The sequence below is a fragment of the Athene noctua genome, chromosome 2 (genome assembly GCF_965140245.1).
Source record: "Athene noctua chromosome 2, bAthNoc1.hap1.1, whole genome shotgun sequence".
NCBI classification, from domain to species: Eukaryota; Metazoa; Chordata; class Aves; order Strigiformes; family Strigidae; genus Athene; species Athene noctua.
Window position 1 is genome coordinate 51,696,598 of NC_134038.1, and position 12,985 is coordinate 51,709,582.

The 12,985-nt window shown below is 38.3% G+C and overlaps 1 protein-coding gene across 1 annotated transcript in view; it reads right to left on the reverse strand.

The window, feature by feature from the left end:
• The window catches only part of LAMA3 (laminin subunit alpha 3), a 118,279-nt gene that overhangs the window by 68,441 nt on the left and 36,853 nt on the right, over nucleotides 1-12,985 (reverse strand). The window contains exons 12-22 of the mRNA XM_074899078.1: nucleotides 12,084-12,125; nucleotides 11,829-11,966; nucleotides 10,978-11,112; nucleotides 8,287-8,421; nucleotides 6,701-6,838; nucleotides 6,151-6,197; nucleotides 5,128-5,227; nucleotides 3,892-3,944; nucleotides 3,410-3,515; nucleotides 1,586-1,685; nucleotides 956-1,112 (exon numbers count right to left, since the gene is read on the reverse strand). Coding sequence (XP_074755179.1) covers nucleotides 956-1,112; nucleotides 1,586-1,685; nucleotides 3,410-3,515; nucleotides 3,892-3,944; nucleotides 5,128-5,227; nucleotides 6,151-6,197; nucleotides 6,701-6,838; nucleotides 8,287-8,421; nucleotides 10,978-11,112; nucleotides 11,829-11,966; nucleotides 12,084-12,125 — 1,151 coding nt within the window. The remainder of the gene's footprint in view (nucleotides 1-955; nucleotides 1,113-1,585; nucleotides 1,686-3,409; nucleotides 3,516-3,891; nucleotides 3,945-5,127; nucleotides 5,228-6,150; nucleotides 6,198-6,700; nucleotides 6,839-8,286; nucleotides 8,422-10,977; nucleotides 11,113-11,828; nucleotides 11,967-12,083; nucleotides 12,126-12,985) is intronic.

The following is a 12,985-nucleotide window of genomic DNA, read 5'->3' on the forward strand; positions in this document are numbered from 1 at the left end:
GAATGTGGAGTAATTCTGAAGATCCAACAAATATGAGCTCTGGGATAAAAAAATCCCAAACGAACAAAGAGGAAAGAGTAAAAAATTAAGAACAGAAAGGAAATCACTATGTTTGTGCAATGGTTATGTGCTTATGTCTCAGTCCATAGTGGTCCATTAGTCCTTGGACAATTTATGGAGGCTGGACACAACTATACCAGAAGAGTGAGCTAATCCCATTTACTGCTCAAATCTAATGTTTTAAAATCCTGGTTCACTTGCTCAGCAGTTCAGCCCAAAGTCTCTTCTCACACAATTAAATTATGGTGACTTTCTTCCTCTGATTTACAACTGCTGTTGTTTAGCTTATTTGTAGACTGCCATGAAACTAAAATAAATGTTGCCAATATGCTCCTCCTCACAGCTTCTTTTACTGAATCACACATTTTTCTGTTTGTGTAATGCAAAGTTATCATTCCTAATAAAAACTGGCACCTTTCTCTTCTTCACCCAGTATAAGTTACAAGCGTAAGAAGACTTCAGTGACAGCACTGTGATAGTACCTGAAAATCTTATGGACACAGACTGTCAAGGAATTGTGTAATTCAAATTATTTAGCCAGGCATCAAGCTTCTGCTGTTTCCACTGTCCTTGGCATGACAAGAATTTCTGCACTCAATATTATAGGGTTTAAAGCTATTTTGTTTACACCTACTGCAAAATGTGTATTTCTCACCAAAAAAACCCTCGAACATTTCTGAAGAATATATATTTGCACAAGCAATGACCAACTTACAATAATACCAAGATTTACTAATCCAAACAGCGATATAGTGCCAAGAGCTTCAGATTAGTGAGATCCTGTCCTTTTTTCTGATTTCTCCATGACCTTGCACACACATAGCAGTACTACAGAGACATTTATACCATACACCTATGTTTTCACCCCAAATCCTTGAACGAAATAACAGCTTACTTGTATAGAGGACATCTGGGCATATCCTCTCCAACTGAAGCTAGGAAATTCCTGTGGATCATAGCCAAATCGAATTTCCCTTCCCTTGACAGTAGTACCATCTTCAATCTCAAACTTCATGTGGTGCAGATCAGGGAAAAAATAGTTTTTTTCAGGCCTTTCAAGGAGAAAAAAACCAATAAAGAATTACCAGTTGCTGTATGGTCTATGTCTAAGAGCATACATAGGGAGGTGACCTACTGATGACTGACGAATCCTGATAACACCTAATCAATTCAAGACAGCTGATAAGATGTATGTAATGAGAATTCTCTTTCCAGAAATTTTACAGCTTACATATGTTTTCCTATACAACTCTTGATAGATATACAGATACATATGCAATACTATTGCAAAACAGGTATTGGTTATTTAAGGAAACAAGTAAAAAAATTTTATTTATGTTATTTTTTCTGTTATTTTTACAGAAGAAAAGTGCCCAGCAAAATCAATATCAATAACCAATGCAATTTACCAGCTTATTTATCAACAAATCCAGAATCTCACATGAAAGGATAGCAAGGGACTTGTGGGCAGTTTCAAAAGAACTGTGCCGAAGCGTAAGCTATCAGAAGCTACAGCCAGACTCACTCCTGACAGGCCATCCCCACGACGTGCGCCCTGCACCTGCAGCCACCCGAGGGCTCAGCACACGCTGGACTGAGGGATCCTCCAATGTCACACCAGCAGCCTGTCAGGCAAAGAGCACAAGCCAAATATCCCATCATAAAAAAAAAAAAAAAAAAATAATCAGAAAACACCATTAATGACTTGTTTCCTCCTTCCGGAGCCCTTCAGACTTCCCTGCCTTCAGGCTCTTTCAAATACATGTTAACACACATGCATGCATAAGCTGCAACTATTTCAGGCCTCCCATGTTCATGGTTGTTTTCTTTATTTCTCCTTGAAATGTGACAAAAGCCATTAAAAAAAAAAATTCAAGTAATAAGCCATGGCATATTACTAAATGCAGGTCTACAGTTTTGCAGAACAGCCATTCAAATGTTTTGCTAAGTCAGAATTTCTACAACAATATCATGACGAATATTTTAAAAGAAAACAAACCACAAAACCTAACTTGTAAAAATTGTAAAATGTTAATTTTTCAGAGTCTGGTACCCCAATATTTAATTTATCCTACAAAACTTGCACACAACAAGAACATATACGTTCATATAATAGCATATGCATATTTTTAACCAATACTGGTCAACAATATTGAAGGACTTTCTATAGAAGACAGGACTTGTGGTGCACACTAAAGGACACTCCAATAACAAGATATAATATATCATACTAAAAACCAAGTACATCTAGTCTAAAAATTTCAAGCTCAATTGGAAAATGGAAAGTTCCTAAACATGTATGTACATAGTAGTGTAAAAGCATACTGTTTCCTCAAATATGTAAAGCACCTGTAATCTCACTGAAATCAAGGATAATTAAAGTATTTTACACCACTGTGAAGCCAGATCCCTTTCATTAGCTTCTTGGTTTGCACATCAGGCATTAAAGTTTTGATACAGTAGACATTATTTTTAACTTTGGACATATTAAATGATTGTTAGAAGTACTTCAGTGTTTTAAAAATAAATCTCTTGCATCAACTCTGGACATGTATAAAGCACCCTGAAGTCAGTGAAAGTGCTGTCAATAATTTTATCAAACCTAAATCTACCGTGGGGGAACAAGGAGGGAGGGGAACTGTTGAAGTAGCCCTACATCACTCAAAACACATAGCAGAGCAAGTATCCTTCAGAAGAAGGACCACTTTCTCCACATCATGGCTACATCTGGCTCTGCTTCAAAATAGATTGAACTCTGGGCTAAAGCAATACAGAAATATACCGGGGGCGGGGGGGCGGGAATCAAGCTAGTATCTGTTGTAACAGTTGAAGTTTTTATTGCAGCAGCAGACCTTACAAAACTGCTAAGCAGAACAGAGAGCTAGCACTCTTACAGGTAACACTTGCAGGAAAATGAACCATCCTTGGCCCCACCACTCAGGAGAAGGAGTGAGAGAAGGAATGACTCTCAGTTATCTTATTTGATAAGATAACAAGCTTTAGCATCCTGGTGTGATACCAGTGCCAACTTTGACAGAGAAGCCTCAGGCAAGTGGTGGTAAATGAGGCACCAGGGAAGGTGAAGTGAAGGACAGTGAACTCCACGAGGAACACCTTTCCTCACATGAGCGAGCCACAAAATGGCTGAGAACCACACTGGTACCATCTGCCTTGTTCCCACTCCCTTGGGAAGGCAAAGGAGGAGTTACAAGGGTTACAAGAAGTAGTGCAAAATGCTGTGCACATAAGTGATTCAATACATACATCTTAAAAATCTAGCCTAGGGAACTCTAAAGACTTTTGTGTTAAGTGCAAATGTGCTACTAGAGATGTCCTTTATTCATTTTACCTCGGCAGCCAAAATAATTTGTGTTTTCGAGAGCATAATAACCAGCTTCACAAGTGTCACAGGAATCTCCACAAACATTAGATTTGCAGTAACAGTGCCCATTTTCCTGTTAAGAAAACAATTCCATCAAAAATATTTCAACACCTTTTTTAGAACTTTAATCTTCCAGTATTTTGTATTCCCTCTAATTCTAAAGTGAAAAAACATTCTAATCTCAACAAAAAATATTATCTGGACATAATTTCTGTCATTTATCATCTTTAATGAACAGACTAGAAAATACATAAACTCAAGATGATGAAAATTTTTCAGGACTTCTATACATCACTAGGATATAAAACTGCTTATTTACTGTGTAAAACCAGACACTTTATGTCCAAAAGCAATAATCAGTACTAAGATTTCCATCTTACCAAATGTTACAACAGTTTATCTTTACAAAAATCAATTTAATTACTGTGTTTCTTTTAATTTCACTTTACCTGCTGACATTCTCCAACTCCACTTAGCGTTCCACTCACATCACACTGGCATGCTGCACAGATGAAAAAAAGTCAATCTGCACTTCATTTTTCCAAGATACTTTTGACAGAAAAAACCCCCACCACCCTGAATGTGCAACTTTGAGTAACAGTGCCACAAGGTGCATTTTACTCTAGCAGGTTCAGAACAGCAGATGGATACTGGCACAGGTGAGAAGAAAAAACAATGGAGAAAGAATTAGGCCTTCTGTCTATGTGCTATTTACTGGTGTGCTTTAATGTGTTCTGACTTGTGTTCAACAAAAACAGTCTTGAGTTTGGATTTACAATTTTTTTCTTTCATAGAAACATTCAGACAGTTGATGCAAAACAGTGTCTTCAAGCCTGATTGGCATCTTCTATGCTGCAGTGCTACCGTGGGACCAGTTCAATTCTCAAATATTGCAGGAAGCAGCTATGTTGACCTAAAGGTCTGGTGAAACCCCATATTGACTCTGTGACTGAAGGCAGAGAAGATGAAGTACATTAAAGGTGCAGCAATTAATCTTTGAGGAGATGTTTAGACTTTACAGCATTTAGAGATTTAGAGTCAAAGATGTAATGATATCGGTATCGGCTCTAAGGCTACTACTCATCCCATCTAGGTGGCTGTTGTGCTGGAACCCCAAATAGTTGGGGAGAAAAAAGAACTTTACCTTTTTTAATCTTTATCCTTTTTCATCTTTAAATTAATTATTATCTGCCTGAAAAACACACACTCACTGTTAGCAAACATTGAAACTTGCACATAGATTGGTATTATATAGACACAAACCATAACAGATTTGTCACACCCTGAGGCCACAAGAAGGCTTTTCACTCCTCTACAAGCTAGGAGATGATAATAGATGGAAAAGCACCTTTTTCTCTAATAAATGAGACAAATTCTGGTTTCAGTGTTAACAGCGGAAATCCTGTCTCACTCCAGTAAAACTGTCACAGGGCCACATGAAGTACACATCATTGTAACCCAGAGCACACCTTGGTCCAGCACTAGCAAGCACTCATGAAATTATGGTCTAATTTCTAAAAGCAGCTGCTGGTATCATGGGTAATTTGGTGTTACAATTAAGTACCATGAAAAACATGCTGTTAACAGAAAGTCACTGAGCACCAAAGATGGAGACAGCAAATAAAGATGACTTCCAAAAGAATAATACATTCCATAAGCCAAAGAACTATGTCATGAAGCCATACCTGTACACCCCTCAGGGTTTTCTTTGGCCAGGTTCCAGTACAATGGTTTGCATTTACTACAGGTAGGACCTTCAACGTGCTGAAGACACTGACAATAGCCCTAATGACAGAAAGCAGTTAACATAAACATGGATTCAACCGTTTCATAAAGACCATACTGATCTTTAGACCTAAGAAAAACCTAGTATTATTAACAGCTCGGGCAGTTTACTGACTTTTACAGATCCACGAAAACTGAAGCTGATTCAGACTTCCCAAGATTTTCCTGTCTCATACTATCAGCACAAGATTGTTCTGTTTTGTGTATTTTTTCCATATCTAATTTATTCTAAAAGTCACAATGCACATGCTTTCCAATTCTTTTGTAGCCTTATTAGAACTGCTCTGAAGTATTAGCTGTTTTGCAAAAAGTTTTTTGAAAATTTCCTTGAAAATAATCCTTAATTTTCATATTTAGTCCTTCATTTCTTGGTGGAAGACAGACATAGCCGTATACATGAGCCTACATAGATGCCTCTTCCATCAGTCAGACTTACCCCCTAGGTCTTCTTTGCTACAGATTTAGCAATGACTGCAATTTCGGGTGATTTGCTACGACTAATAACCATCACTGTATTAATAATAATAGTAGTGGAATAGCAATAGTTACAAAGAGATAATATTTTTTTCAAGAATAATTTGATGCTGAAATGGCCTTTTGCAACCCTGAACCAGAAGGTCTTTGAGACATGCATAGGGCTTATATGCCATGTACGTAGTAGTGTTCTAGCAGACCAAGACATAAACAGTATGCATATTCTATATATAAAAGATAAAAACCTCCACCCTCAACAACTAATTGCACTGGTATGATGAAAGAACAAAACATAAAGTTTATTTCCACTCTTACTCTGCAAATAAGCTTGTGCAATGCTTTCACAGTCTAAGAGCAGGCTTCAGGACTTGAGCAATGAAGTAAATGAATTCAGCAAAGGCACATGAATTAGTAACATGTACTGTTAGCTGCAATGATAGAATACTTACAGAATGAGAACCAGCGCTACCTGAAGGGTCACATTCACTGCTGACACCTTTATGAAATTAAAAAACAAACACATTGAAAGAACTTTTGAAAACAGAGTTGTGGAATGTACTAGTGCATAAGTAAAATGTATTAGGTGTGAGTTTGAAAGGGCTTTTTAATATGGTTAGCTTGAAGGGACTCAAATACTTTAAACTTCAAGACAAACAGAAGCTTTTAATATTGATTTTCCAAATGTGTATTTAGCCTTGGTTTGGCATGCAAGGTAGTCACTTGGAAAAATATAGCACAAACCTACAGAACCTTTTTTAAAGTTCCTGTGACATCATCTTAAAAAAAAAGGTTTTAATCTTATAGTTCAGTTCATGAAATAACATACTGAATGACAAATAAGCTCATCTAATATGCGCTCCTGGTATGTCACTCCCTTCCTCCCCATGCTTCAAGGGGTTTCTATAAAACTTTGCACACAGCAGACTGCCCCAGAGAATGCTGCAATAAACACGGGGATGATCTGAAACAGAATGGAGGAATTTCCCCCAAAAATGTTACCTTTGCAGTAAGGGAAACTGTTGCCTGCAGAAAGGCATCTGTCACACTGTCGCCCTGTGACACCCGTTTGACACTCGCACTGCCCCGATGCCAGCTCACACATGCCGTGCTGGGAACCATTGGGAGAGCACTGACAAGCTACACAGCAACAAACACAGACAGTGTTTGTGTTTATTGGGAGAGTTTACCCTGTAGGTAACAAGCAACAACTTTCCAAAACTTTAGTTAGAGGCTTTGAATAGTATTTGTCTAGAGTGTTCTTCATTTTTCTTTCCAATAAATAGCTCACAAGGTCCTCACCCCTGCTTGGAACCTATGAGTTTGAGGTGACCTGTACCATCTTGATATTGTCGTCTTCCTCTGTTCTTGACAGAAATAGGTAAGATTATCTGGAACTGTGTTAAATCTCTCTGCCTCAACTTCTTTGTCCCATCCTAAGAGCAGGCTTGGTTTTGGCTTTCTGCTTTCTTGATGGTTATAGAAAGCACAGGGAAAATTCTGTAATTAGACCTGCACTTAAAAACACTGATGGTGAAATGTAGAATAAAAAATTGTATGCCCATCACATCTTTAGATCTGAGGGCAGAGGCCAGAAGGAAGCTTTGAAATACACCATTTAACAGTCTTATTGTTTTTTCAGATTCCTACATAAGGTCTCAGCTGTGCAATGATTTACATACACATGGTAAATAAGAATAATGCCACAAAGCAGAACAATGCTGCTACAGCCCAGGGGTCTAATCTTTGCTCAGATAGAGTCTAAGGGTGAAATGGCTAATGACAATTATTTTACTAAAGTAGTAGCCAGTCTCCTAAAGAGAGAGATCAAACCTTGTCAGATTATTTTTCCTGTGGTTGTGGTGATTAGTAATAGCAGAATTCTGAGGATACGTTCCTTTTTTAGCACTAATAATCTTTTGATTTCTAGGAAAAATCAGTCTTGTTCATGATGATCAAGTAACTTGCCGATTTTAATGACAGAGCCTGCAGGTTTCCCCTTGATAAATGCGAAAAACCTGTACGCACATTCTGGGCATGATCAGTTGATCCACATGGGCAGGAACAATTGTTGATATGATGGAAGATTTGCAGAGTCAAGCCTTTCTAGACTAGGATTATTGGCACATGTCAAGAGCACACACTAATGCACTTACTCAAAAGTTTACAAGACAGCATATCAAATATTAGAAACCCAAATCAGTTGAAACACAACTTATGTTCTGTAAGTTGAGTGAGCCAGAGCTCATAAAGGTAAATGCCTATTGTCCCGCCTAAGCTTTAAATTTCATATTTTAAAAGAGAGCTACAGCTGCATCAAGGCCAAACATTGCCATGCTCACATTAATCCAACTAGAACAGGAACTGGAACGATGTGCTAGGGAGAACTACCAGAGTGTGTGCCTGCCAGGAAGCCCAGCCACTGCCTGGATATTCATTATTACTGTTGCCAGCTTTGGATGGAACAAAATTATCACGGTTACCTAGGTAGTTTTAGATGGAAATATATTTGAGAAAATTTATTTTTCTTCTGTATTGTAGAAATAAGAAAGGAAACTGCAGTAAAAGGAGGAAAGGCTTTTACTCACGCAAGCAGCTGGGATAGCTGTAATAACCTGGAGCGCACTGGTCACATCTAAGTCCAGTGTAGTTACTATGGCACGGACACTGACCTCTAGGACCACATGTGTTCTCCACTGAGCCAACAGCATCACAGTTACATTCTACACAGAGAAAAAAAAATAGTAACTACCCTGACAGATACATGTCTAAACCAGCAGTTATTTAAACAAGAATTTGCCAAAAAAGTTACCTCTAAACCATATTTTTATTACTAAAAATAAATATCCTGAAATAGATACTTATACTGTAATTGCCTTCTCAACCATTGGTAATCAGTTTCTTACTGCAATTCTATAATGTACAGTTTAGAGATTTAGTTTGATGCCTTGTAAAATACACGTATAAGGGACAGAAATCCATCTTACAATGGAAAGAACATCACATGAGAGAAGTACTTAACATCTTTAAAAAATAAGCTCTGAGAAACAGCATCCACAAAGCTAGGCTAGGTCTAATGGCTAACAAGAAGCTTATTCGTAATGATGCACAAGTTTATGACGCCCAAATAAATGATGCACAAGGTAAAAACTGCTGACATTTTAATTCTACAAGCTGGAAAGCAGTGCATTGCAGGAATCTGCATGTCATACATACACAAGGCATGTTGTCAGACTATAAGAAAAGCTGTTGTCAGACTATAACAACAAACTTCTCTTGGAGTTACTACTATTTTAGGCTAACAGCTCTGTCACAGATAAGGCGTGCTACTTTACTGAAAAAATGCTGAATGTTACACCGGATCACACTTTATAGGTACATGAATGGGAGCCCGAGGGGGAATCCCAGCTGCCCCAGGTACAAGCTGAAGTGTTGCAGTTAATCACTTGGATTTTATGACTGACAGAAATATAAAACAAACACTGTCTCTTTCATGTTCATGTTCCTGATTCCCCCTTTCGGTTCCTCTTTCTGCTGCAGCCAAAGACATCTGATTTTGCTGTGTTTCCTTCAAAGACGCCTGGAAAGACCCAGGGCTTGCTAGGAAGTTCGTATAAGAGAAATACAAATACTGAAGCTTCCAAAAACATCACCTACACTAGAGTTCACCCCCAGCTGAACATTCTCTCCTCATTTTAATAACACCGATTTGTTTAAAGGCTTTATTTTGATATCACTCCTACTGAATAAAGCTTCTATTGAGTTCAACAAGGCAAAACCACAGAGATCAGTTCTAGCTGCAGCAGCCAAAAAGTTACAGATCTACCTCCCTTCTGAAGATGACAACCCCAGGCATGGGTAGCAGGCTGGGCTGCTCACTTTCCAACACAGTTTGCAGCATACTGCATTAGTTTAAGTTTAAATCTATGATAGCTTATTTTAACAGAACAAGCTGCAAATGCAAGTTTTAAGTTGACACTGACACTGTTTTCAATTATTTTTATCGGTCTTTTACAATTTGTTCTTGTGTGCTCTTTTAAGCTTTTATGTCTCTTTTCAGCTTTCGGTGCTAAAAGTTCAAACATATTCAATATGGGTTTGATTTGCTTTAAGATTGCTACCTGAGTCAGTTCTAAGAAAAAAAAAAAAAGTGGTTAGAGTATTTTAAAACCACTGAACAGCATGTACCAACTCAGAATCCTGATTTTATGTTTTTCATTAAAAAACGTTAATCTACTCCAGACCATGAAACACAGTCATGTGGTATTTCTTTATTCCATCCATTGTGTTTGGTAACACAACATAATATATCCTTGCAAGGGCATAAAGGGTTCTGCTGTCTGTTCATAGGACATAAACAAGTATGCAAGCCCAAAAGGAAGAAGACTGCTATAGCCAACAACCAAAAATAATAAGAGAGAAGAAAGTAAATCATAATGTTCTATATAAATCTTGTTAAGCTGTACAGGAAAGTACATACCAGAACTCAGCAATATCCTATGTCTTTCTTACTGTAAAATTCACTAAGGATTAAGGGCCTCTCTGTCAATCATTGCAAAGGCAGATGAAACCTAGGGGCCAAATAGGATTTGATGGATTCTTCATACACACACAAAACCATTATGATATTCAAGGCTATACTTCATCAGTGCTGACCAATTTTCCTCTTGTAAAAGGCAGGCTAGTCCCTGGTGGCAGGTACACTGGTGAGACCCTACGGAGATCATTCATGTTTCATGATTACATGGACAGATATTGGCTCAGTGCCTACCAGATGATCTTAAAATGAGTGAGACATCACCATGAAGGGCAAAATAGAGCTTCTAATTTTCAGATTTACGGAATACACATTTTACAAGGTACCAAAGAAAGACCCTCCGCAGAAGTAGATTAGTGCTTCACAGCTCTGCTATGCCAGCTCCTTAGCAGTCAGGCATGCTCTGTTGCTGTAGGACTCATGTGAAAACAGCTTTCAAATCCTTTGGCTAGTAGTAAGAGAGCTGTGCTGACTGAGGCTATATCAAACAGTCTGACCATGCAAAAAAAGAAAAAAAAAAATGCCTGTGAGAAAATAGACTATATAATTTCCCCCTACTACGGAAGCATGCCTGGAACTGGAGAATTAGAATATATGAGGATTTCACTGTAGAGCACAAGATCCCTTGCCCATTTACTGCTGTGAACGTTGCTTCAGCCACTGTAAAAACAGTACGTGAAAAGCACTCCTGTCTGCCTTTTCAGGAGCTGTTTGATGCTGTACATGCACTAATCAGCCTTACCTTGACAGGCAGGGAACGAGTGGTGGCCAGGCTGACAGCTGTCACACTGAAGTCCATCTACCCCTGATCGACAAAGACACCTCCCAAGAAAATCGCAGACTTCGGGCTGGGTACCCGCCGAGTTACATTCGCACACTGCAAATGAGAAAAAGCCATTTCAGAAGTGGCCTCTGTGAAGACTCTCTTCTTTTATCTTTCTTGATATTAAAAAAAAAGAAAAGAAAAAGTAACTCCCTGATGCTCAACGTGACCAAAATCTTCCCATCAATTTATTTTGATTCATAACAGCTTTTATTGATTGCCCACATTGGTAATAATTCAGCATCAAGGGAGACATTAATGAAAGAGCAAAAGAATCTGGCTCAAAGTAACTACTGCGTTCAATATCAGTGCTGAAGCACTTCACCTGTCCCCACTCAGAGTCTGATTTATTGATCTCAAGTAGCATATCTATTGAAAGTAGTTAATGGCTAATGAAGTTTAAAACCAGACAGTTTTATAGTGTTGACTAAAACGGGCAGCTTGATGCATCAAATGACGTTGCAAACTCAAATAATTTTTTTTTAAAGACAAGGATAATTAAGATAAATGTTGCCACTGGTATTCTAAATTTCATCAGTGTTACTAAATCCAACCCCAAAATGAAGTCTGACAGCTGCATCACACAGCAATCAAGGAAAAAGGGGCATTTTCAGATAGAAATCTCCTGTCATCACACTTCTCTTCTTTGACTTCTGTGAGTTTTGGGAAAGCCCTTTATGAACATACCTCTGTGGCAAAAGAATTTCATCCCTCAGTATAAAACTTGGGTTTGTATTTTAGATACGCTTGTCAAAAGGGGTGTGGCTTACCCTGGCAGAAGGGGTAATGAAAATACCCAGCTGCACAGGTATCACAGGAAAACCCATGAAATCCGGTTCGACATCTGCACTGTCCACTATTTCCATCACAGTCACCTCCCAGCACTCCTGCACCGTGGCACTGGCACGCTGAAGAGCACATTTGTAAAGAAAACATTTGCGGCATTACGACCTTAAAGTTCCTATTTCACTTGGCATTTACACTAGAGCGCAGGCTCCAAGCGTCAAAGAAACTATGGCACTTACGCAGACACTGGGGGCCAAAATACCCTGGTTTGCAGCCACCTTCTAGTTACAAGAGAAAAAGAAATGAAAGAAAGGAACAAAGTTAGTGCATAAAACCATGCAACTCCTTGTATTTTGAAGAGAAAAACAGATCAGTGCTTAGTAATTATTACTCTTGAATCAACAAAACTATTTGACCCTTACACACAAACCTCATTTTAAAAAATAATCTGTATTCATGCTTAGTCTGCCAGCACAAATTTACAACTTCTGCAGACACAGAAGCTTCCACTTACAGGCAGCTGCCTTTCTCATGCCTTCAGCTCAGATGCTATTCATTGAAAATGTAAATAGCTCAAGATTTGTTTTCTCCTGTTTATTAATTTTTGAGTTTTCTTTCTTCTTCCTTTTAAAAATATGTGAGAGAAGGAGATATACAACAGAACATACCCAGAGGCCTACCAGGGCAACTATTTTGGATGCTGTACAAGGGAGATAAGTGGTACAGGAGATTGAGGCTTCATGGGCTGTGACGGCAACTGCAGACACTTTCAAGAAAACAATTGGGACTTGTAAATACATACATGGATTTGTACTGTCTGCTTATATCTCAGTGTCTGCTACACTCATAGAAAAAAACACTTTTTCATTTGCCAACATAAACTCCAGTTCTATTAAAGCTAATTGGGAAGAATGCTGATTTTAGGATATGAAAAGAAGTTTTGACTGGTTTTAAAGTTATTAATCCTGAAGTGCTTTATAAGTATGTTTGTGATTAAGCACTAGCTGTGATGATGTCTCCGTTCTCCAATATAACAATATATGTTTAAATATGTTTTAAAATGTAAGCCCGCTGAGAGAATCATTGTATGGATTTCAGGCAGCTTTGCAGTGGGCTAAATAAGAAATACGTAGCACTCTCA